The following is a 27297-nucleotide window of genomic DNA, read 5'->3' as shown; positions in this document are numbered from 1 at the left end:
GTCTTTTAATACGCAATGATTTTAATGCGAAATCGGTAAGAACATTAATGCGAAAGCATCCCCAGTTGCTAAATTCGTTTGCGAAACACAATTAAGAAACTCTCCACCATAACTTGGCAACCACACCGGGAGTTGCCATTCTGGTTAGTAAAATAATAACGCACCCCAGAGTATCAGCCTGTTTATAAATTTGGCAACGCAGTAGCAACTTCATCGCAAAGTTGTTATGTGCAGCAAACGTCAAAATTTTGAATTGATTCTCTCTGTTCTGAGTTGGTTGAGGTTGAGTTGTTTTAAAAATTGTGATTTTTGCTTTCTTTTCACTACGCGTGTGTTTCTCAAAACTCGGAGGAAACAATCATAACAACAAAAAACAGACATCCTCGTTTGATAACCATCGGTGCGAAAAAATAATGGCAACCATGATAGCAACGACCGGTTCGAAAATGGGTTGCTATCTAAAATAGCAACAAGTCGAAAAATGTATGTCTGTCACCATGTACAGCGCTAGAACCATGCAAGCAACTCGGTACAATCGCTGTATCTGTACCGACCTGTTTCACCGTTGTACATGACTACAGTTGTACTGTGCGCAACGCCACAAACGGTTAGTGGTGGGTAGCATGAACAAACTGAATCAAAACACTTGGTAAATATTCTTTTCATTAACTTTCTCTTAAGTTAATAACTCAGATTGGAAACTTGTGTGTTGTGTTTGATAGTTCAGACGGTAAATAAAAAACTTTTTCATTGAAACATTAGGTGAAAATTGGTCGAATTTCTGATTGTCAATTTGACATGCGGTGCAATGTACAACCAAAGTATGTCTGTCATGCTACGATGGTACCAGTACAACGCTGTACACGTACAACGCAAGTACAGCTGTATGTCTGTCCCTGGTATAATACTTATGACAGACATACAACTGTACTTGCGCTGTACTTCGAAAAATGTATGTCTGTCACCATGTACAGCGCTAGAACCATGCAAGCATCTCGGTATAATCGCTGTATCTGTACCGACCTGTTTCACCGTTGTACATGACTACAGTGGTACTGTGCGCAGCACCACAAACGGTTAGTGGTGGGTAGCATGAACAAACAGAATCAAAACACTTGGTAAATATTCTTTTCATTGACTTTCTCTTGAGTTAATAACTCAGATTGGAAACTTGTTTGTTGTGTTTGATAGTTCAGACGGTAAATAAACAACTTTTTCATTGAAACATGTGGTGAAAATTGGTTGAATTTCTGATTGTCAGTTTGACATGCGGTGCAATGTACAACCAAAGTATGTCTGTCATGCTACGATGGTACCTGTACAACGCTGTACACGTACAATGCTAGTACAGCTGTATGTCTGTCCCTGGTATAACGCAAAACGTAAACGATCGGTGAGACATCTGGATTTTGTTTTTGAACTAAGAAAATTATGCTAATGTAACCTAAAACTCAAAAACAAATCACGTATATTTTACTTCCGGGCTTTCCAAGGTAGTTCTCACATGCAGGAATCGTGCATTTTTCTACTTGTGTTTGATTGTGCTCTCGAATTTCCTTCTTTAATTCAACCATTGTCAACCTTTTTATAGTTTTCACTACTGAAAGAGGTAAATAAATAACATGTTATATATAAAATTGCGCAGAATTAAATTTCTTACAAACTCATCGCAATCAAATAATCTTTTATGATTATAACATTGTAATTTATGGAAAGAACTACAAACCTTCCATAAGCTCACATGGCAAAATTTAAAACCATCATCACTTTCACCGCAGCGCCGCCTAGGTGTAGATGTGTACGTTAGATCGCCAATACATTGTGAACTTGCACAAAGGATGTTTGCAACAATATCCAATTAGAGGATCAAATGTCCAATTATTCGTGTCGCATTATAGGTCTGTCCAAGGCGCGTAGAAGTATATCCTAAGGTGGGCCAACTTGCTAAAACCACTCTTCAGCCATCTTGGAAATCTACTGTGTTTTGTTTGTAAACAAAACGCAATACGCTTGTGCCCTAAGACAAGACCAGACAACTGGCTTCTTACTCTTCTTCGTCGTCCGAAAACGAAGCCATGACATGAAGATGCCAGAGCTGCCAAATATTATAAAATATCGGATTTTTCAAATTTCTATTTTAATGAATCGTAACATTTGGTTGGTGCGAATTCAATGATTATTGCATATTTTCAAATAGACAATCTCAAAAATATGCTTTAAAAGGATAAAATAAGTCTTTTAAATACCCATATCTATAATATAATCGTTTCCAAAACAAATTTGGGATTTTTTTTTAGCAAATAAATCTAATCTGACAACCGTTACAGCGTTATGCAGATTCTCATTGAACCAAAACATTCTATCTTATTATATGAGCAGGAATACAACCAAAACAACGTTAGGAAGCCATTTTATTCATACAAAACGTAATTCAAAAATAATTCAATAATTCATCTAATTCTAGTGATAATGTGGATGATATGAATATTGAATTCGACTATGAGTACACCGTCGATGAAGCGAAAACTTTTCTCGACAGAACAGAACAAAATTCGTTGTTCTATATAGCTGGTTTCATCATCAAAAAAATTATTCAGCGGGAAAGAACATGTCAGCAGTGTAACAAGAGATTGGTAGTCAGCAAAACACAACCTAGATTGTATCAACCGTCTCTTTTTTCATATTTGCGAGCTACAGCTTCTAACTCTCCCATCTGCATAGTGAATGATGAGACTTTTAATTTCTTCTTAGCAATGGAAATTCTATTCCGAAATATGAAATAGCATTTGGAACCTAACGAAGCTGATTTGCCGAAGAAAATGGCAGGAGAAATGTATGTTTTGCCATCCACTTTATTCCATTGTGAAAAAACAAGGAATGACATTATAAAAAAATTTATATCTTTTCGTTTAAAAAGCGGAGAAAACAAAAAAACAAGGAAACGAAAATTTGATAGCAGGAGCATGGCATGGTAGAAATAAAATATATTAGTATCAGAAACCAAATAGATTATTATTAAACTAAACTTATGTCCATTTCCATTTTAGTGTTGTCCGAAAACTCATTTTTTCCACTTTTTCCCAAAAATGACTTTTTCAAAAAATCATAACTTTTGAACCTCTGAACCGATTCAGATGATCAATAAATCTAATTGAAGCCAATGAGGTAGATTTTTAATAGAAAAAATATTGAAAAAAGTATTGAACTTGGAAAGAGGGTTCTAGAGAGGTGTTTTTTTCGTTTTAGAGTCATTATTTTGTAAATTTAACATGTTTTAAGTCTTCGTTCAATATTCTTATGTGACTAGACCAGACCTATGCGACTTAATCCTATCTTTCCGGTAAGTGTGATATTTTTTCAAAAAAGATTGGCTTATTGGTTTCAATTTAATATGTCGATCATCTCAATCAGTTCAGTAGTTCAAATGTAATAAATTTTTGCAAAAAATTATTTTTGGATAAGAGTGGAAAAATGATTTTACGGACGACCGGTTAACTTTGAAAAGTCACTCAAAAACACAAAAAAGCCTATCTGATATCGAGATATGTTATGTAATAAATCCTCAGCTTTCAAGAAAAAACATAAAATATAAAAACATAAAAACAAAAAACATAAAAATAACAAAAAACAACTACAATCAATAGTTACGAAAACAAAATTCGATTTCTTGGCAAGCCTAATATTTTTCCAAAAAAGATTAATTGGCTTCAATTTGATATATCGATCATCTAAATCGGTTCAGTGATTCAAAAGTTATGAATTTTTAAAAAAGGCACTTTTAGGAAAAAGTTGAAAAAAATGATTTTTCGGACCACCCTAAAATAAGAAAAGGTCACCCTAACGAAAAAATAAAAAATACGGGTCTAATATTTTGCAATAAAGAAACTACCACTTTTCATGGAAATCTGAGGAGCACTTTATCGGTTTGACATGAAATGGATGTATATATATATATATATATATATATATATATATATATATATATATATATATATATATATATATATATATATATATATATATATATATATATATATATATATATATATATATATATATATATATATATATATATATATATATAAATTTTTCAATTCAATCAAAATATAGTAACAAAATAATTAGGTAAAACGTGTATACAATTCCTTCACATTTCCTCTAAACTAAGTATCGTAATATCAATTAAATTCATTTTTTTTTCTAAATTCAATACAAACCCAACGTAATTTATTTTTATTGGCAACACTGGAAAAATCGACTTTGTTTACAAAATTTATCGAAATCGACCAATCAGAAATCAGAACGACTGACAGAAATTTGGTCCGTAAAAGACCCCCTATTGTCTGATCTTATCTTAGCTTGTGCCCAAGCTCGCTCGTGATCAGTCTGTCTCTTTCACACTTCAAGGAAAAAATTCCCCTTCTGCTTTCTTCCGTGCTGTTTTCATATACCGCTCCCCTAACCAACTTAGTGACGAAACGGCCTCACCTAGTACCATAGACCCGTCTTGGGTCTGTCCAATTTGCTACATGTTCAAGTACAGACGAATCTCTGTACAACCTTTTAGAAAAATCGGAGTGGCTCGGAACTATGGCTGATTTGGCGTGGAATTTTGTACATCATACTGTTTCAGCCTCTACTGTACTCTTTGAAAGACAAAATTCACCACTTGGGACTACATATCGCTGAACCGGTACGAAAAGTGAAACATCTCAGGTGTAAGCAAATTTGTGCATGGTTTGTGTTTGTGAAGTCGTCAATATCATCCTGTCAAAAAGGTAAATAAACGTACCCCGATGAGAACTATTCCTACTCGCACAGACTCCGCACGTGCTGTTAGTACTGTAAAGATTTTCCGTTTGGATCTACGAAATCTGGGTATACTATTGTGTACATCCATCCAACCATGGTTTCTGTTGATCACACAATGACCGATCAGGAGGATGAAGTGGACGCGAGCGCCCACCAGAAGCTGCTGGCCGGCATCAACAGTCTCGTGAGAACGCAGGACATTAAGAAGGCGTCCCGTACGGAACCGTCTGTGAACAAATCCGAGTTTCACCTGGTGAAGAGACACCAAACAGAAGCGGGAGACGACGATGGTGACGGCGACCAGAAGAAATCGTCTAGCACCGTTAATGTGGGTGACTTGCTTGGGCTTCTCAAGAAGACCACTAAAAATACGGAGGTCGCGAAGGATCTTGCTCGGATAAAGAAAAAGAGAAAAACGTTGCAAGAGCCACTGGCGAAACCCGTTGCGGACCGCATAGGACGGGATGTTCTGTATGGTAAGGCTCAGAAGAATTTGGACCTGTGGGAGCCGGTGGTGACTGCCAGTGATTTTGCTCCGCAAACTGTTTTTCCTCTGCAGTATGGAGATTTGCGGGTGGAACATAAGGCTCCACAAAAGCTGTCCCAGTACAGGGTGAAGTCGGATTTGATGAAGGCAATGGAGGAACTGGATCGGAAGTACAAGGGAGAGGATTCTCCGGTGGAAGAAGTTGACAAGTACGAGCTGACACTGGAGGAATTGCGCCAGAAGCGGAAGGAAGCTGCTCGCCAGAAAATGCGCGAGGCGTACAAAATAGCGAAAGGACGACGGATGAATAAGATCAAGAGCAAAAAGTTCCACAGACTGATGAAACGGGATAAGATTCGAGCACAGATAAAACAATTCGAGGAGCTACAGAAGACGGATCCGGAAGCAGCGTTGAAACAGTTGGAGCTGATTGAGAAGCAACGATATCAGGAGAGAGTTTCGTTGCGGCACAAAAACACCGGTTCGTGGGCGAAGAATATGCAGATTAGGGCCCAATACGATATGGACGTGAGGAAGGAGCTCTCTGAGCAGCTATCGATCGGGAAAGAACTGATGGCGAAACGTTTGCTGCACGAAGATTCTTCCGATTCGGGGGAGGAGGAGGAGGTCGATGCGGATGGTGATGATAATCCCTGGGTTGGGAAGTTGGAAGAGCCAGAAGCGAATCGCGAGTTTACCAGTGGATATCGAAAATACTGGGAGCAGCGAAATAAGGCCAAAGAGGAGATGAAACGGTTTAACGAAGAGCAGGCGGAGGAAGATGATGAAGATGAGATGGAGCCAGAAAGGCAATCAATTGATCAAGAGAGTGAACAGGATTCTGAGGAATCTGAGGATGAAGTACAATTAGAACTGTTCAAAAAAGAGGTTAGTATTCAATAAATGTTGTATTTGACAATCTAATATAGATTCTCCTCTATTTAAGGTGAAGAAATCGAAAGCGATATCCACATCCGCCTGGGAAGAGGAAGATATATACGAATCGGAAGCAGTGTCGACAAATGGCTCACAGAAGAAAAAGAACGATACGACTCGTAAGGAACTGAATGTGGAAGAGCTTTTTGATGATGCGGAGCATCTCCTTCAGCAGCGCGCATCCCAGAAGATTGAAGAAATACGCGAGCAAACAAAATCAAGACCTTCCAATAGAAATAAGCCTAACACAAACGGTAACTTGCGCAAGTCGAATAAATCTAAATCGTCCGGGTTAGAGTTCAAGAAAATAGCTTCTCTCGCTGATGCGGATGTGGAATTGGCCGAGACTGCTCATGGTAGTGATCAACCCAAACAGGTTGTCATTCCCTCCGTATTTGCTGACGATGAGCAACCGTCGGCCTCTTCCACTCCGAGTGAGGTCCTCATCAACACCAATCAATTCGTTTCCATCCGATCGAAGCATCTATTGACGGCGGTTCCGGATATGACGACCGGAGGCGAACTGTCCGACGAGGAGGATCCGGAAGTGAAGCAGAAGCTTACGATAGCGGAAGCCTTCGAAAATGATGATATCGTAGCGGATTTCGAGAAGGAGAAGCAGGATGAGCGGAACCGGACAAAACCCCAGGAGGTGGACACGTTTCTACCAGGCTGGGGATCGTGGGCCGGAGCAGGCATTAGCGAGAGGAAGACCCGCAAAAATCGGCGGAAACTGTTTAAGGCTCCACCGGTGCTGCCCCGGCGAGATGATAACAAGGAGCGGGTTATTATAAACGAGGAAGGATTGAATAAGAAACTGACGGCACATTTAGTTAACGAGCTGCCCTTCCCGTTTGTGAGCGTCAAAGATTACGAGGCCTCGTTGAGGGCACCGCTTGGGCGTACGTTTGTTCCGGAAACAGCGCATTCGACGCTCGTGGAACCGCGGGTTGTAACGAAGATGGGAGCCGTTATCGAGCCGATGAAGAAGGATATCTTGTTGCAAGAGGCGTCCAAGAGCTTCAAAGTGGGTGGCAAGATGTTCAATAAGGCGGTTCAGAAATACGAAGCATTTCTCGAGAAGAAAGATGAAGTCGAATAATTTTATTTTGTTAATTGTTTATTTAATATAAACATCTGTAGCCTGTACGGATGGTATTGTGGGTATTATGGTGACCCTATTCAATGAGTTGTCCTAGCAACAAAGTCTGCAAAGTCTGTCAAAAAGTATCGTCACGTATGTAAACACATGTAAAGAAATAAAGTTAGATTTAATTGGTTTATTTCGTCGCGTTATTTACTCATCGTCACTTCCAAGCCACATTTGATGACCCCGACGTGATTGAAACGGGCTCCAGTCGAAAAAACGCTAAAACTAAATCGACAATCGAATAATGTTGCTTTTTTCCGAACCAATAAACAAAATGGTGGATTGTAGCAGTGGCAATTAAGTTGCCAGATTTCTGGAATAATGATCCACACATGGGATTCGCACTGGCGGAGGCGATATTCCATCTGGCACAGGTTACGAGAGATGAAACAAAGGGCCCTATTCCAGAAGACGAGACGAGCAGACGAGCGCTCGTCTCGTTTGTTTTCATATTCCAGAAGCCGAGCTCGACCAAAAACAAACGAGTAGCTCGTCTGACTCGACGACCGTTTGGCCGCGCTCGCCGATGAATCAGTCGAATCGTCTAGTTAGTTTGATGTGTTCGTTCACCTTGTTGATTTAAAGGATCGGTATTCTTCTTTTCCGCCCTTATTTTCAAAAATTGTTTCACCACTTAACTAGTATTGCATAAGCAATGTAAAGGGTGTGTCATATCAAATTGCATCACGGAAAAAACGCTGTAGAAATTCGCCCAGTAGACCGATCCTTTTGAAAATTTTAGACAGTAAAATAAAAACTATTAAACAACTTTTGGCATTTTCTTTTTATTCATACTTCGAGCCCAAGCCCGTATGCTCGCATCTTCCTCTTTATCCCGTCCATAAGGTTCTGTACAACTTCAGGTTGTAGTTTTTTTTTTTAACAGAAACCCATTTTTCCTTGAAGTCCGCCTCCGATTTGACAACTTTTGGGTTCTTCCGGAGGGCCTGCTTCATAATCGCCCAATATTTCTCTATTGGGCGAAGCTCCGGCGCGTTGGGCGGGTTCATTTCCTTTGGCACGAAGGTGACCTCGTTGGCTTCGTACCACTCCAACACGTCCTTTGAATAGTGGCACGAAGCGAGATCCGGCCAGAAGATGGTCGGGCCCTCGTGCTGCTTCAATAGTGGTAGTAAGCGCTTCTGTAGGCACTCCTTAAGTTAAACCTGCCCGTTTACCGTGCCGGTCATCACGAAGGGGGCGCTCCGCTTTCCGCAAGAGCAGATCGCTTGCCACACCATGTACTTTTTGGCAAACTTGGATAGTTTCTGCTTGCGAATCTCCTCCGGAACGCTGAATTTGTCCTCTGCGGAGAAGAAGAACAGGCCCGGCAGCTGACGAAAGTCTGCTTTGACGTAGGTTTCGTCGTCCATTACCAGGCAATGCGACTTCGTCAGCATTTCGGTGTACAGCTTCCGGGCTCGCGTCTTCCCTACCATGTTTTGCCTTTCGTCGCGGTTAGGAGCCTTCTGAACCTTGTATGTATGCAGGCCCTCCCGCTGCTTGGTCCGCTGGACGAATGAACTTGACAAATTCAGCTTAGTCTCGAAATGAGTGCGCAGGATTAATTCACGACGCTCTTTTTCGTTCGACGACATTTTTCCAAATTTACGAAAAATTGACAGTGAAGCATGGCCAACGTGATCTATATACTCTTATCTGATTATAAGCTAAAGCTGAAGATATAATTCCTAAAAATTATATTTCTACAGCGTTTTTTTCCGTGATGCAATTTGATGTGACACACCCTTTATGCTCCAACCTGCAATCGTCAAATTCAATTCAGTAATTGCAAGATTATACAGATTTTCAAATGGGCCTTTTCCAAACAGCACAACCAAATGTAAACATTGAACTCATATCCAGGGATGCCAGATGACTGTTTTGATATATTAACACGGCACGAAAAGTGTCTTTACATCATACTGAACGAGAATGAGTAATTTAAAACAACTACTTTGTTGGAAATACATGCATATAGATTTAAAACTTTTCTTGATAAATCGTTGAAATCGAATATCGATGAAACCAATAGATATATGAATCTTATTCCTTTTTGTTATGTTTTTAATATTTTGACACTGAGAAAAGAGTATCGATTGATCAATTTTAAAAATGTTTTTTGTTTTTCTCATCTGACATCACTGATCATACCGAGAAAAAGTGACTGAAGTCTCTCCAGTCTACAAATAAAACATCGAACAATTACTTGGTTCTTGCGATTTGGTTGATCTTCGACCCACACATCTTCTCGCCAAGATGCAGGAAAGCTCCACGGGATTGAATATCGACGACGCGTTAATGAAGATGCTACTCCTTCAAAGCATGCCGCAGAACGTTCGAGTGGTACTGAGCATAATTGTTTGTTTCTTTGTTTTTAAGAGGCTTTAAACTTTGCAGTTCATTCGCCTCTATGTCCTGAGCATAAGCGATGGGAGTTTGCAAAAACTAGCAGAAATGTCCGATAAAATGATCGTTTCATCCACGGCCACTACCGCAGTTGTTCAGATTCCAGCTCAACACGCTGGACAGAATGCTGATTACGCCAATCTGATGGAAGAAATGGAAGTTCTTACAGCCGAGATTCGACGTCTCAAGACTACCCCAGTACGAAACCGTACAAAACAAAAATACAGACCTATGGAAGTAAATTTATCGCAGTGGATCTCGGCCTTCGACGATGTTTCAAATGGTGCTTCCTAGTGGCAGATGTAAATATTGCCATCATTGTTGCGGATATACAGAGTTTTCCATTTCGGGCTTACGAAAGTATACAGCCCTGCGCTGACAACCGTTTGACATAGCTGTCAACCAATGCGTAATATCGTTAGTTGAATGTCTGCCATTTTACAATATCGCATCGTTTTAGCATCGCACAACGTGTTAACTTTGTTAAATTATACTATAAAAATGATGAAAAACCGGCAAATGTTTTTCGAGCATTACGGACGGATTTTGGTCGTCATGGACGGCCTACAGAGCACACAATCGTAGTGCGTAAATTCGAACAAACTGGATCCGTAGCGGATATTGTGAAACCTATGCATCATCGTTGTACAGTCACCACTGAAGGTCGAAGGATTGACTCCCTTTGTCGAGTGACTGCTGCAGCTGGTGTTGAGTGGACTGTATGTGGATTCCCTTGAAGCCGATCTGGCTTCTGCTGAGATCCAATCGGTGTCCAAAGGGGAATACTGTGGGCTCTATTGTGTTCTAAGCTGATGGCAGGTTGTGTTGGTCAGGGGATTTTCCATACTCCTTTCGGGCTGGGGACGCTCATTCGATAACGGGAGCGTACAATCGTAATGTGCGTTCGGCCGAAAATATTGCTGCTGTTGCTGCCAGTGTGGAGGATGACCCGAATGTTTCGATTCCACGGCGTGCTCAGCAATTGGGCTTGTCAAACACATCATTGTGGCGAATTTTGCATTTTGACTTGCACCTACATCCATATAAAGTCCAACTGGTACAAAAATTAGAGCGTGGTGACCATGGAATGCGTCGGGCATACGTCGATTGGGTGAACGAACAACAGCAGCAAAATGCTGAATTTTCGCATCAAATTTTCTTCAGCGATGAGGCACATTTCGAGCTCGGTGGCTATGTGAACACCCAAAATTTCCGTATATGGGGCTCAGAAAATCCACACGTGATTGTTGAGAGGCCATTGCATCCGCCAAAAGTCACTGTTTGGTGCTCATTATGGTCTGGTGGAGTCATCGGGCCGTATTTCTTTGAAAATGAGGACGGCGAGACGGTAACTGTGAATGGTGAGCGCTATGGTCGCATGTTAACCGATTTTTTTTACCACAAATTGAAGATATGGATACGGATGACATGTGGTTTCAGCAGGACGGCGCCACGTGCCACACAACACGACCGAACATGGCCATATTGCGAACGAAATTTTAGGGACGCATAATTTCGCGTTTTGGTGATGCCAAAATGGTGTTTTATTTCAATTTACTTTCGGAATTTAAAGTTGGAAAACCCTGTATTAGCACATTTTGGATTGCTAGTGAATCTAAAAATCCGGCACTTGATTGACGAGACAACGAAACTACGAACTACTGGTTGTTTGTTGGAAGTGCCTCTCCATGGAATAACTGCAGTGGACGCTCAACATCCGTTTCGAGACGCGCTCACATCGTATCGAGAAATATTAATTCCGTCATCGATTCAGCAGGAAGTTAAGTACGATGTCACATATCATATAATTACACAGGGGCCTCCGGTGGCTTCAAAGCCACGTCGTATGCATCCAGAAAAACTTCAAGCAGCAAAATACGAGTTCCGAACCATGTGCGAAATGGGAATATGTCGCCCTTCGAAGTGGTGAATGGAGGTTTGTGGGCGATTATCGGCGCTTGAATAAAGCTACAATCCATGATAGGTACCCCGTACCTTACGTCCACGATCTTGTCAACAGATTCCAAGGTAAAATCATTTTCACTACGTTGGATCTTGTCAGAGCGTACTATAATATTCCGATGGAAATTACAGATATTTCAAAAACGGCCGTCATCACTCCTTTCGGTCTATATGACTTTATGCTCATGCCCTTTGGCCTCTGCAATGCAAGTCAGAGCTTCCAGCGGTTCATGTACAAACTTTTCGGGGATTTGGACTTCGTTATCGTGTTTATCGACGATATTTGAATAGCGTCAGCAAGCATGGCTGAGCATAATGAACACGTCAAAGTTGTCCTCGAAGGCCTCAAAACAAACGGTCTCATAATAAATGCCGAAAAGTGTGTTTTTTCGAAACCACAGGTTGAATTTCTAGGATATTTGATTGATAAGGACGGAATAAGTCTCACTGTATCACGTGTTCGCGCTGTTCTCGAATATAAGATACCAATATTGGTGAATTATTTGCGCCGGTTCCTGGCATTGATTAAAGGGTGTGTCACATCAAATTGCATCACGGAAAAAACGCTGTAAAAATTTTTAGGAATTATATCTTCAGCTTTCGCTCATAATCAGATTAGAGTGTAGAGATCACGTTGGCCATGCTTCACTATCAATTTTTCGTAAATTTGGAAAAATGTCGTCGAACGAAAAAGAGCGTCGTGAATTAATCCTGCGCACTCATTTCGAGAATCCGGAGTTGTCACATCGGGACATCGGTAAGATGCTGGGAATCGTCCAATCCACGGTCAGCACAGTACTAAAGCGATACTTCGAGAACCTAACCATCGACCGGAAGGTGAAGAACGGCAAAAATGGATGCTCCGTCAGTGAAAAAGATCACAAGCGCGTAGTTAAGCAGCTTAGACGTGATCCGAGAAGTTCGGTCCGGGATGTCGCCAATAAGCTTAATTTGTCAAGTTCATTCGTCCAGCGGACCAAGCAGCGGGAGGGCCTGCGTACATACAAGGTTCAGAAGGCTCCTAACCGCGACGAAAGGCAAAACATGGTGGGGAAGACGCGAGCCCGGAAGCTGTACACCGAAATGCTGACGAAGCCGCATTGCCTGGTAATGGACGACGAAACCTACGTCAAAGCGGACTTTCGTCAGCTGCCGGGCCTGTTGTTCTTCTCCGCAGAGGACAAATTCAGCGTTCCGGAGGAGATTCGCAAGCAGAAACTATCCAAGTTTGCCAAAAAGTACATGGTGTGGCAAGCGATCTGCTCTTGCGGAAAGCGGAGCGCCCCCTTCGTGATGACCGGCACGGTAAACGGGCAGGTTTACCTCAAGGAGTGCCTACAGAAGCGCTTACTACCACTATTGAAGCAGCACGAGGGCCCGACCATCTTCTGGCCGGATCTCGCTTCGTGCCACTATTCAAAGGACGTGTTGGAGTGGTACGAAGCCAACGGGGCCACCTTCGTGCCAAAGGAAATGAACCCGCCCAACGCGCCGGAGCTTCGCCCAACAGAGAAATATTGGGCGATTATGAAGCAGGCCCTCCGGAAGCAAAAGTTGTCTAATCGGAGGCGGACTTCAAGAGAAAATGGATTTCTGTTCAAAAAAAACTACAACCTGATGTTGTACAGAACCTTATGGACGGGGTAAAGAGGAAGGTGCGAGCATACGGGCTTGGGCTCGAAGTATGACTAAAAAGAAAATGCCAAAAGTTGTTTAATAGTTTTTATTTTACTAAAATTTTCAAAAGGTTCGGTCTACTGGGCGAATTTCTACAGCGTTTTTTCCGTGATGCAATTTGATGTGACACACCCTTTAATGTCTATAAACATTTTGTACCACATGCAGCACAAGTTCAAGAGCAGTTACGAAAGCTAATTCTTGACAATCGAAAAAACCATAACAGAAAATTTTCATGGGACAAAGAAACATGTCATTGTTTCGAACGATGCAAACAATCGCTAGCCGAGGCAACATTGCTTCACTATCCCGACGCATCAAAGCCTCTTGGGCTCATGGTAGATGCATCTAACAGAGCCGCGGGCGCTGTGTTCGACAATACTGGAAACCCATTGGATTTTTCTCTCAAAATTTTTCTGCGAATCAAAAAAGCACTCTACTTTTGGTAGAGAATTAACTGCTGCACATCTAGCAGTGAAATACTTCCGGCATTTAGTGGAAGGACGAGAATTCACCATTGACTTGTGCTTTGACCACGAATCCGAATAGCCGTCTACCTCACGAAGAGCGATATCTGGCATTCATAGCAGAATTCACAAGTGACAATCGCCACAAAAGACAACAATCGTTGCGGATGTTTTTTTTTCTCGAGTTGATGGGGTAAAAACCGGAATCGATTTCGATGCGATTGCTAAAGATCAACAAAATGGCCAACAATTAAAAAAAATCTATCGTCGAAAAACTCTTCCTTAAAACTAGAGCTCCAGACATTTCCTTTTTTTTATTCTTTATTTGGAAGGCTTTCAGCCTCCTGGGCTGGTTCGCCTCTGTAGCGACGGCAGTAGACATTGCCGCATGGTTAAACAAATGACATAAAATATACATAAAAATTAACATAAATTTAAAAATGAACGAACAACAATTTGAACCAGAATAATAGCATTAAGAACATTTAAAAACATTTTTAAATAATTAATTAAAAATTATTGGTGTTTTTCTACTTGCTGGATCACCGCAAGGATGTCCTCGAACCATGGCCAGTGGAGAGGAAGCCTTGCCGTTGAAGATGCTGAAGTGTTCTTATTCCCCTTCATCGTGGAGGGGAAGGAACAAGGATCTTCGTGGCTGATCCATTGTTCACATGTTAGAAATTCGAGACATGACAATCGGACTAGACCCACGCAAAGAACACGGACTAGAGATTGGAAACTCGGAACATGGAACTGCAAGTCTCTCAATTTTCTTGCGAGTACCCGAATTCTTTCGGAAATATTGAGAGCCCGCAATTTCAACATCGTAGCGCTGCAGGAGGTGTGCTGGAAAAGTTCGATGGTGCGATCGTTCCATGGTGGGTATACCATTTATCAGAGCTGCGGCAACACACACGAGCTGGGTACAGCTTTCATCGTGATGGGGGAGATGCAAGAACGGGTGATTGGTTGGTGGCCGATCAATGAAAGAATGTGCAGATTGAGAATGAGAGGCCACTTCTTCAATATCAGCATTATCAACGTCCACAGCCCCCATCTAGCTAGCACCGATGACGAAAAAGAAGAATTCTACGCGCAGCTAGAGCGTGAATACGATCGCTACCCAAAACACGACATCAAAATCGTCATCGGTGATTTGCACGCTCAGGTCGGCCAAAAGGAGGAGTTCAGACCGGTAATTGGTAGGTCCAGCGGCCATCAGCGAACCAACGAAAACGGCCTAAGACTTATCGACTTCGCTGCCTCCAAGAACATGGCCATACGTAGCACCTTCTTCCAACACAGCCTCCACTACCGTTACACCTGGAGATCACCACAGCAAACAGAAACACCTCATTGACCACGTTTTGATCGATGGTCGGCACTTCTCAGATATCATCGACGTCAGAACCTATCGCGGCGCTAACATCGATTCAGACCACTACATGGTGATGGTCAAACTGCGTTCTAAACTGTCAGTCGACAATAACATAAGACACCAGCGCTCACCACGGTATCACCTACGACGACTACAGAAGCCGAACGTTTCTGCAACATACTCCAGCGTTTTGAAGCTGCGTTACCGGGGGTAGACGAACTGGATGCTGTTCCCCTCGATGAATGCTGGAACACCTTAAAAGCAGCCATTAGCAGCACAGCAGAGACCGTCATCGGGTATGAACAACGAGAACAACGGAACGAATGGTTTGACGACGAGTGCACGCGCAGCCATGCTGCAACGAGCGACTCGACAAAACGTGGAACGATACAAACTGAAGCGCGGGCAGCAAACACATCTCTTTCGGGAAAAAAGTGCCGCCTGGAAGAGAAAGAGTGTGAGGGGATGGAGCTGCTTTATCGCTCTCGAAAATCGCGGAAGTTCTTCAAGAAACTAAACGCTTCGCACAAAGGCTTTGTGCCGCGGGCCGAAATGTGCAGAAACAAGGAAGGAGGCATCTTGACGAACGAACGCGAGGTGATCGAAAGGTGGAGGCAGCACTATGACGAACGCCTGAACAGCGCGCAGACAGGAGACCAAGACGGCGTTGAGGAGGACTACACCGGTGCAATGAACAACGACGACGTACCACTCCCGACGATGGGTGAAGTTAAGGAGGCCATTCATCAGCTCAAGAACCACAAAGCAGCTGGTAAGGATGGCCTCTTAGTGGAGCTCTTCAAGGGAGGTCCGAGAAAACTTGTAGAGTGTATGCACCGGTTGACAGTCAGGATCGAGGACACAGAACAGCTACCGGAGGAGAGGAAGGACGGGGTAATCTTTAAAAAAGGCGACAAGTTGGATTGTGGGATCTATCGTGCCATCACAATCATGAATGGTGCCTACAAAATTTTGTCTCAGATTCTCTCCCGCCGTCTATCGCCAATAGTAAGTACATTTGTGGGAAGTTATCAGGCCGGATTCATGCCCGGTTGCTCGACGACGGACCAGATTTTTACATTGCGGCAAATCCTCCAAAAGTGCCGCGAGTATCAGGTCCCTACACACCACATCTTCGTCGACTTCAAGGCCGCATATGATACAATCGACCGACGACAGCTATGGAGGATCATGGACGAACACGGCTTCCCCCGGAAGCTGACAACACTGATTCAGGCAACGATGGACGGTGTGCGGTGCAGTGTGCGGATCTCAGGTGAGCTATCGGAATCATTTGAGACTTACAGGGGACTTCAACAAGGCGATGGACTCTCCTGTCTGCTCTTCAACGTGGCGCTGGAAGGTGTTATGCGGAGAGCGGGCTTCAACATGCGGGGCACGATTGTCAACAAGTCTAGTCAGTTTATCTGCTTCGCTGACGACGTGGACATAATCGGAAGAACACATGCGACGGTAGCCGACTTGCATACCCGACTGAAACACGAAGCAGGGCTGATTGGGCTTGGGATCAATGCGTCTAAGACTAAATACATGCTAGCTGGAGGGACTGATCGCAACAGAGTTCTTCTTGGTAGTAGTGTTGTGATCGACGGCGACGAGCTCGAGGTGGTGGAGGAATTTGTCTACCTTGGCTCGTTGATAACAACTGACAACAACAACAGCCGTGAAATTCGAAGACGCATTGTCAATGGAAGTCGTGCCTACTATGGGCTCCGCAAATCCTTGAGGTCCAACAAGCTCCGACCCCGTACGAAGTGTACCATGTACAAATCCCTAATTTTTACCGATTGTTCTCTATGGGCACGAAGCATGGACGATGCTTGAAGAGGACTCACAAGCGCTCGGAGTTTTCAAACGCCGAGTGCTCAGAACAATATACGGTGGTGTACAGGAAAATGGAGTATGGAGAAGGAGAATGAACCATGAACTTGCGCAACTCTACAGCGAACCTAGCATCCAGAAAGTCGCCAAGGCTGGACGAGTGCGATGGGCAGGGCATGTTGCAAGATTGCCGGACAGCAGCCCGGCAAAGATGGTGTTCGTATCTAATCCGGTAGGAACAAGAAGGAGAGGAGCCCAGCGAGCGAGGTGGTTGGACCAGGTGGAGCAGGACTTGGCAAGAATCGGTGCAGCCGGGAGTTGGAGAACTGCAGCCATGGACCGGGTTTATTGGAGAAGAGTAGTGAATCAGATCTAATCTCAATGGGATGTAGAGTCATAGTAAATAAATAAAATAAAACGAAGGACACAATAAACAAACTGGAGCGCACCAAGCGGTTGCCATAAAAATCATGTGGACAAAATACATGACAACTCATGATCAGAATTGAGTTCATCAAAATTCGTTAATTTAATGGTTTAGCTATGTAAATCTGATACAAATGGCGTGCAAGCATGATGTTTACAATAATTGTAAGTGTTTTAATCCAGAAAAGGTGAATACGTGCCAAATAATCATCTGGTGGTCGATTAAAAGTTAGCTCGAATGAGGGGTGCATTGACTCTAATAGAAGATGTATTTTATAATCCTTTAAAACATGTGATTCCTTAAAAATATACTATAAAACTATTGTAAATCATGAAAAAGACAATTTTATTTATATGTTTTGAAACATTCGAATACCTTATTTGACATCTTCTTCTTCTTCTTCAATGGCACTAACGTTCCTAGAGGAACTTCGCCGTCTCAACGTAGTATTACTTGCGTCATTTTTAGTATTACTTGCGTCATAGTACTTAGTTGAGATTTCTATGCCAAATAACACGCCTTGAATGCATTCTGAGTGGCAAGCTCTAGAATACGCGTGATCACAGTGCAAGTCGGAGGAAATTTCTTTGACGAAAAATTCCCCCGACCAGAACGGGAATCGAATTCCCCCGAACACCCGGCATGTTAGTTATGACGCTAACCACTCGGCCACGGGAGCACACCTTATTTGACATAGGAACGCTGAATTAAAGCATTCAAAAAAGTAGGCAAACCATGATCATATTTTCGACTGGACAAACCACAATCATTTACCTTATAAATCATAAAAATATGGATGGCACACTTAATTTCTCCCTTTTTACTATAGTTATTGTGTTCGATGTATCGTAGGTACTCAGTATCGTGACTATCTTCTTGGCTTTCCACGCTACTATTTTTTGACGTAGGACTACGTCTAACCGGAAGATATAGGGGGTGAAATGGAAATCTAGGCACTGAACAAGTAGGAAAAAATGCAAGATTTGGAACGCTTATAACTCGAGCATTTCTCAATAGATCGCAAAGGTTTATGCATCAATTGATAGGAAATATATCTACGCATCTATCATAACGAATAACATTTCATTTTTCTTGAGATAAATAATTGAATAATTGTGAAATATCAAGCATTGTCCAAATGCACTATGTGCCCATTTTTGATTGGTCCATTTTGTGCTCCTCAAATCGTGCCGACCAAAACGGGCAACCAGAGCAGCAGCGAAGTAGAATGAAACACGATTGGAAAGGAAAAAGAAAAAAAAAATGAACGAAACATTGGTCGCAGTCGCACACATGCGTGATTCTCGAGCCAGTCAGTCAGCTTAAAAATCCCCGCTCCGCTGCCGTAACGATCATTCTCATTCAAACCGTACACCACATCAGTTCGCATCACAACACATCAACAAACCAACCCAAGCAGCCATGTCTGGACATGGCAAAGGAGGAAAAGTGAAGGGAAAGGCAAAATCCCGCTCGAACCTTGATCTGGAGTTCCCGCTCGTGTTGATCTGGAGTTCCCCGCAAGGGTAGCTAGGCCGAGCGCGTTAGTACCAGTGCACCAGTCCACCTAGCCGGCGTTATATAGTTTCGGCCGCCGAAGTGATTGAGTTAGCTGGCAAAGCTGCTCGCGACGATAAGAAAACTCGCATTCGGAACAGAACACATTCGGTTCGGTGGACATCAAGACAACAGGCAGTTGCAGCGAGTGGCGAGTGGCAAACGCAATCGCAAAACGGCATCAGGTAGCAGAAGAAAAAAAGTTTGTTCTTTATACAAACTGCTTTGGTGGCAAATCCAGAACAAGGCGGCATCGAGGGTGTTCGAAATGGTTTTTTTCAAAACCACGAGTACTAAGTTTTCTAAATTGGAACCATTCCATAAAACAAGGCGCTTTTCAGGGCCATTAAACCTTCCAAAAAAGAGTTTAGGAAATACAGTTCAATGCATTCTAAAACAATATCCAAAATAATGATAAAACACAAATTGATTTTTTCATAATTTGTTTGCCAGGATATGATGAGTATGTGAATTTGGCAGTTGTTCTGAGCTTATTGATTTTCACCAATTCTTAAATTGCTTCTAGATTGAAAGTACAGTAATTTACACTTATCTCTACATTTAGCTAATTGGACGGACCTGTAATGCGACATATTTATTTGGACATTTATGTAAACATAGAGTTCGGGGTCCAAATTATGACCCCACTTTGAAAGTTGACACTGTACCACTGTCATCGCAAATGTTCAATTACAGGTTAAAATTACCTCCAATCCGATACTGAGTGGTGGTAATGCGACGTGCCATTGAATGTAATTTACTGTAAAATATGTCACAAGCTGCATGGGAAGAAATTTTCCAACCGTGAAAGCTATGGCGAGTGGCAAATGCAATCGCTAAACAGAAAGGTTTAGCCGAACAAGATGGGGATATCGAGTGATAACAAAACAATAAACTCTTTAGATTGAAGATAATTTTGTGAACCTGAAAAGGACCCTTTTTAGCATGCATGTGAACGAGCGAACAAATCGTAATGAATGTATTTTTTTGCCATTTCTCCCTTTTAACGCTCATTCGTTCATCTCGTTGGCCGATTTGTCTCTATCCTGTGAGTGTGTACCGCTAGAGTATAAAACACGCGGACCCCAAAAAATATCTTATTTTCTTTCAAACCGTAAACCCGTGTGGTTGTACGGCATCGGCATCGTGGACGTAACAAAGGAGGACAAGTTAAGGGAAAGGCAAAGTCTCACTCGAACCGTGCAGGTCTCCAGTTCCCTGTTGGTCGCATTCACTGATTGCTCCGCAAGGGTAACTAGGCCGAACGGATTGGTGCCGGAGCACCAGTATACCTAACAGCGATTATAGAGTTTCGGCCGTCGGAGTGCTCGAGTTGGCTTGCAAAGCTGCTCACGACAATCAGAAAACCCGCATCAAGAACAGAGCAGCTTCGGTTCGGCGCTCATCAAGGCAACAATTAGTTTCAGTGAGTGGCAAAGTGTTTCTCCGGCACGTCGCATTAAATGTAATTTACTGAACAATATGTCACAAGCTGGATGGAAAGAAATTTTCCAACTGTGAAAGCTGTGGCGAGTGGCAAACGCAATAGCTAAACAGGAAGGTTTAACCGAACAAGATGGGAATATCGAGTGATAACAAAAACACAACACCAAAGGTTCTTTTCAGAATCATCAACATATTCATAAAGAGTAAACAGTAAACTAATCCATTTTTCAGGTAGATAGGTAGGTATTTACGTAGGAGAAGAAAATAAAACAATATATTTAAAATATATATTTAACAAAAGCTGTCCCCTTTGTATAGTCCTACGTCACTCCGGTTATGTCCCCGACATTACCCACCCGTCTTTTTTTTTGTATTAACATATTAACTGGCGAAAAGGTGAAAACGAGCTCTCAGGCAACTCGGTCTTTCTATTGATGAATACAAAGTACTCAAGATGGGCGCAAAGTCAAAAAATCTTGTAAATACTGAAAAGATATAATTTTGACTATAAACATGAATGTTTTGCTTTAAGAAATGTTTAACGTGTCCACATGGATATTTTTTGAGCCCAGCCCCCTCACCGTGGACAAGCGTGGACATTCGTTATCATTTTGCAAAGAAAAAACTATGGATGGGTTATACCTACGATATAACCGTAAGGTTGACGTAGGACTACCGTGGGCTTAGTAATCAATTGTATTTCTTCAATTATCAATAATCCCACCTCGGATGATCCTCATTGGGTGCGATATTGTCGCTGCGCAGTGCTATCTTTTGTGAATTGATTAAATTATTGATTAAAATAGTTAATGAATGAAGCTATTTACGAATTCAATTGCAAACAAATCTCAATTCAAGTCAATTTATGCATTATGGTAGTAAACAGTTATCAACAGTATCGCAGTAAACAGTTATCAACGTTTTGCCTAATCATCAAACAGTATGAATAGAAGTTCAGTGAGCTGGCGGCATGAAGGGATATACAGTCTCGACAAACCGAACCAAAGCGTTGCATTTGTACCCGCATTTGTAGACCGTGATAACAAAACGAATTCTGGAGTGTTAAAATATTTGGGGGTATATAAGTATTGCCGACTTAAATGTATCTGCAATGCCGATTCTCCCATCTTCTTGGTTTCGGAATCTGTATTGGGAAAACACATTCCGGTTAGCAAAAATGCAAGCGAGTACAAAAGTTTGTATCTTTTCACAGGCTTCATGGTTTTGAAGTCTGTGTTAGGAAAACATTCCAATTAACAAAAACGCAAACAAGTACGAAAGTTCCCACTGCTTGCATCTAAATTTCTATGCCGACTTCCACAGGCTCCATGGTCTTGAAGTCTGTGTTAGAGAAACATTCCGATTTCCCGAAACGCAAGCGAGTACAAAAGTACACGCAGCTTGCATCAATTTTGCAATGTCAATTTCCTCAGGCTCCATGGTTTTGAAATCTGTGTTAGGGAACATTCCAATTTCCAGAAACGCAAGCGAGTGCAAAAGCACCCGTAGCTTGCATCTAATTTGCTATGCCGATTTCCACAGGCTTCATGGTTCTGAAGTCTGTGTTAGGGAAACAGCCACCCATTCCAGCGATCGTACCTCAATCGTTGCGCAATCGTAACTGAATGGATTTCCGAGCGGCACTCGCTTATATACCGATTGGTGTGATTTCAATTGCCTGTTTTGAAGGCAATTTTAGGGCTATTGAAACAAGTTTTTGGACCAAAAAGTAACAAGCATATGACGCGTAGACATTTTATCTTTCGAATGAAGTGTTTATCATATCATTTCGTTCAGTTGTTTAGGAGTTATTAACGCTCAAAATCTCGTTCTCCGGCGTAACGCTTTCGTTTTCGAAACTTTAAACTCACACCCCAGTATAGAAATGAAAGACGTAGTCCTACGTCAAAAACATATAGATGAAAATGGCTACTGCCACTGAATGGCACTTGTCCTGGCCGTTGCACCTATAATATTTGAAGATCAGAAAAAACAGAAACGGTTCCATAAATGCAGCATGTGGATGAACGAGTGGATCGAACAGCGCGAAACGCGATTTTACGTGAAACTGACCCGAGAGCAACGAAATGAGTATGCAATAATATGAAAGAACATCTTTCGAGCTTAAAGATTTCGATTATTTTGTTTGATTACATCGTTAATCGAAAAAGAAAATACACTAATGCGGAAAGCGATGTGCATTAAGGTTATCGGCACCTGGAGACAGTTTCGTGTCGCTACAGTAGCTCTTAGAATCCTGGAATATGTCCCGTATTGTTCCCAAGGTACTACATGCTGTATTCACAGCATGAATGAGTCCGTGAAATATATATTTAATGTATATGTTGCCTATTTCTGTAGACTTTGTACTAACCGTATATCAAAGAAACGATTTTTGAAATCATTTATATTAGTTTTATTAAATTGTGTTCTTTCAAATAGAAATGATTATTCTAATAAAAAACAAAACTATCGCACACCTATTTACTTATATGCACTTACACATACACCTACCAACCCCCGTTTAATTGATAACAACCGAACGCTTGTCATGATTCTTCCGCTGGTGATTGTGCCCTCCTTGAAGGCGGCCACATTGATGAACTTCTTTTCCGCCTCGGCCATCTCGGCGTTACCCTGGACGTCGTCCAATCGGGTACCAGCTGCAACACATCCCACAGAAAACCGTTCTCCGACAGATGTACGTTTCGGACTGGGCTGCTGTGAAGGGCAACAGCATCGGCATTGGCACCGCTCGAATGTTTCTTTTGAAATAGCTGCCGAAGATTCCCTCGAAGCTTTTCATCAGTGGCAGCAACTCTCCAATATCATCCGAACCAAGGAAATTGACCAAACTCGAAGCCATGCAGAACTTGGCACGGGCGTTGTGCGAGACGGCGGTATCCTGTGCGACCGCCAACAGAACAGCTTCAGCACTTTGATTAGTTCGTAAATATCGTCAACTTCTATTACCGAACTCGAGATCAATGTGCATCTTGTGACATATACGATCGATTGTCGGTACTGGGAACCTTACCGGCAAAAACTCTTGCCAGAAACTTCGCGAAGTTTTGCAAACCCTCATGACGCGTAAACGAACTCTTCCGGGAAACCACCGCAATGCATTAACTTATATTATCCATTAGATCGGTTAAAACTTCACAGTTGGTTTCTTTTATCTAAAAACAGAAATCCATTGAATAATATGAAGATCAAATATATACGTTCCTGAAAACGTTCTTCCTCCTTGTGAGGATGGCACCTTAATATTATCCAAAAACATTTCCAAACCTGATTAACAGGTTTTCCAACCAAATCAGTTGGCCAATTTCAAATTCGGAATCGGCAGTGGGTTTTGCATCACCGAGTTGATATCATCAATACGGAGGACAATGTCGGACGATTTGAACCGTGTTGATTCATATTCCTCGCATATTTTCCGTGCACTTTTGGGTCTATCAATTGTAGGTCATAAAAATTATATCAGTGATGAAACCTAGAAATAAATCGCAAATTAGAATATAATTTTATAAAGAAAATCATACTTACCTTCCTGCCATAATGCGAAATGTAGAACTAATGTTTACTGTTGGGCATGAATGCCAGGTGCACAGATTGATCTGTGTTGCTCTTTTTTTTATGTATATCAGGCCTAAAATGCATTAATTAATTTCGTTGGGGCTTGAACAATATAAATAGCAAATACAAATTACACAGATTTTAATTAATTTGAAAATGAATGAATAAAAATTACAATGAAAAATATCTGGCATCGCTTTCGGCAGTTTTATTTGCCACTTGCCACTTTGTTTGCCATTCTTCAATTATCAACAGTGGCAAACACTGCCAAACATCAAAAATACAAAAAATTTGACTGGAATATTTAACGTACGTCAGTACACGGTGTGACAAATTGGTCTCAAAAAGTTTAAGCAAGCAAGTACTAAATATTTGCTCGGCGTATTTTGTGTCGAATATATTTGTCCAGTACACGTTGATCAAATTTCATCTGTCAAAAATAGTCAAATATTTGGCATCGGTCAAACAGTGTATGAGCACCCTTAGTGTCATTCAAGAAGAAAAAGAAGAAGAAGAAAACAACTGCAACAGAAACGACCGCTTAGAAAAATAAATACTACAATAAAACAATAAAACAGTCGACGCTCGCTAAAGCTCGATCGGATGGTCGGAAGGATCGTATCCTATGTTTCAAACTAACCGGATCAGTGGTTAGTTTGAAACAGTGGAACACAGGTTTGCGCGCGAGACATTGCCGCTTCCGACGGCGGGTCGGCAGTGGACTCGGACGGCTTGGCCGCCTCGATTCCTTATCCTGGTTCAATGGGGACTTTGCCTCCATTACTACATGGGCTGTAAAGTCTCGGGATTTTTCAACAGATGGCGCCATTAAAAATGAACAAGATCCAATTCGAGAGGTTCATCTGTCACCAGCTTATGTGTTATGTGTTTCATGACATATCGTTTATTTGTTCACAAACTACAGTGTCACTACCTGAGCGTTCGTATAAAAAATGTTAAAAGGGGAATATCGTATTTTGAACAAAACTGGCGTATTTTGATCAGGAACAATCGATGCAGTGGTTGACGAAGTGTTATTCCACTTCTACGCCGTCGAGAAAACAGTTTTTTTTTTGTGGTTTACTGAATTTAAAATGTGCTATACAAGCACTGCAGGTGCTCCTCGCTCTGGAAGGCCAAAAGAGGCTACGAATCCAGAAATCGTAAAATAAGCGCATCGACTCGTTTTGAACGATCGTAAATTGGAGTTACGCGAGATAGCTGAGGCCGTAGGCATTTCAAAGGAACGGATAGGATACATTACCACACTATTGAGTCCAAGAGGCAGTCTGTAGAGTGGCATTAAGGCATATTTCGAAGACTTAGACGTTTCGTTCTACAGAAAAGGAATCTAATTATAACCTCACGAACATTTCCGCCATTCATTTTTTGTTTGCCTGTAGTAAATCGCATGGACGTATGACAATGACTAGATGCACGTGTAAGTTGTATATTCATTCAAACTAATTCGCAAGCAATTGTCACTTCCACTTTTTCGTGTATATGCCAGTTAGGCGCATAATTTAACACCCAAAATATGGGATATATGATGCTGTGTATGCGCTAGTTATACGATTTAATGTTTGCTGGGTTCATACCCATGAAGATTCACTGCAATCTGAGATGGTGTTGCCAATGGCCAGTCGAGTTGACATGAAATTCGTCACTATAAAATGGCAACAATTGTTGTTCGAAAGCTGGCCTTAATTTTATCAAGGCTTGCTGGTCTGTAAGCACAACCTTTAGACTTAACTTACTCCCATGAGAAACATTCAATAATTTTAGGTTACACAATTACAGTCATCAATTGTTAGGGATATTTTGTGATATTATCGAGTCATCGGACTGTTTTTTTTTATAGTGTAAAATATATCGTTTATTTCAATTCACATAGAAGATTATTTACAACAAAATCATTAAATTTCACATCTCAAAAAGAATGCATCAACATCGATTCTATCATTAATTGCATTAATATAGGTGATGTGTAATATGAACGTTCTCAATATTTGATCTCGTTGGAATGGTCCTATGTTCAACAGTGTTGGTCGCATTAATGCTTCGAAGGACAAACTTTGCCATCCGTCGAGGATCTCTACCATTCTTTGCTGTACGTAATCCCAAGCAAGTGCTACGCGAGGACAGTCACTGAACTTATTTCAAATAGCAATCAATTCCTCGTAACTAGAAATGAATGCTCGATAAAATCAGGATCGCTTACCATCTTCTTCGAAGCCCAGTCTTTGAACTTTCAATGTTCAATCGATAGTATTAATATGAATGAAAAGCTTGACTGAAGATTAATGGCTACCAACGTAGGATTTCAGAAATCCAAGATGAGCTTTCCAAACCTGTTATCTGTATTGCAAACCACTGTAGAATTGAAACTCTCTGAGCGTTAACGGTAGATATTTGGATGAACACTGCTAGACACCATAGCGAAGAACAAGTTGCATAACCGCCCCCCTCACAGCTTATTGCAAACTTCGAAGAAGAAGTTATACGTCGAGTCAACCTGCTACATGCAAATGCTTTCAGAATAAATTTGGTTATGAAATTATCTAGACAAAACCTCCAGCCGAACCAGTTATGCACTTTGGTCTTTCGGTGCATAGTTTTCATATTTTCTCAACACTGGCAGCGCTAAATTTTGTTCAAGTTTGGGTTCAAGCGGCATAAACACGCAGAAAGATGAGATTCGAACAATCAAACTTTGTCGCGTAATTTAATTATGAATATTCTGGAGCAGATTTAGGATAAAGCTGAATCCCATACAAATCGAACTCAAACATCTTTCACTCACTTAAAGCATTCCTATCACTGATGTTCCCCGCTCCGTTTTCCATAGACATGTTGGGAAGTGACTTGGCCAGAACTAAAAATATCGCTTCCCAGAAATAGAGCATATTGTGGCGCCAAAAAAGTTAAAAACAACTTACTGTGCTGCAATTATTTATTCAAATTTCGGTGATATTATCATAAAACACGCCAAACAGGATTACTCTCCCGCACTTGACACGATCCCTCACCGCCCCAAAACAAACTTAGAATCGCAAACAACGTAAACGGAAACAAATCCATACACACACAGCTGTCGCTATCTTCGCCGTCGACGTCGTTGCCACCCCCGCCATCATCATTATCCTGCCTCCGTCAGCATTACCC

At 41.7% G+C, this 27297-nt stretch overlaps 1 protein-coding gene and 1 pseudogene across 1 annotated transcript; one reads left to right on the top strand and one right to left on the bottom strand.

Annotated features, from left to right (window-relative positions):
* Positions 1–4790: 4790 nt before the first annotated feature.
* On the top strand, positions 4791–7500 carry LOC129777935 (U3 small nucleolar RNA-associated protein 14 homolog A). The gene is made up of 2 exons (XM_055784539.1): positions 4791–6187; positions 6246–7500. The coding sequence occupies exons 1-2, from the start codon at positions 4907–4909 to the stop codon at positions 7335–7337; spliced, it is 2373 nt and encodes a 790-aa protein (XP_055640514.1). The 5' UTR covers positions 4791–4906; the 3' UTR covers positions 7338–7500.
* A 13663-nt stretch (positions 7501–21163) lies between these two features.
* Positions 21164–21322, bottom strand: LOC129781001 (U4 spliceosomal RNA; annotated as a pseudogene).
* Positions 21323–27297: the final 5975 nt, after the last annotated feature.

Source organism: Toxorhynchites rutilus, chromosome 3 (genome assembly GCF_029784135.1).
Source record: "Toxorhynchites rutilus septentrionalis strain SRP chromosome 3, ASM2978413v1, whole genome shotgun sequence".
Lineage (NCBI taxonomy): Eukaryota > Metazoa > Arthropoda > Insecta > Diptera > Culicidae > Toxorhynchites > Toxorhynchites rutilus.
The sequence above is the reverse complement of the archived record's forward strand: the minus strand, read 5'-3'. Positions and strand labels throughout refer to the sequence as shown.

Bases quoted from the DNA above. Each gene is read 5' to 3' on its own strand.
- LOC129777935 (XM_055784539.1), top strand. From the start codon at position 4,907: ATGGTTTCTGTTGATCACACAATGACCGATCAGGAGGATGAAGTGGAC. The intron at 6,188-6,245 runs GTTAGTATTCAA...CCTCTATTTAAG, and splicing joins TAGAACTGTTCAAAAAAGAG to GTGAAGAAATCGAAAGCGAT.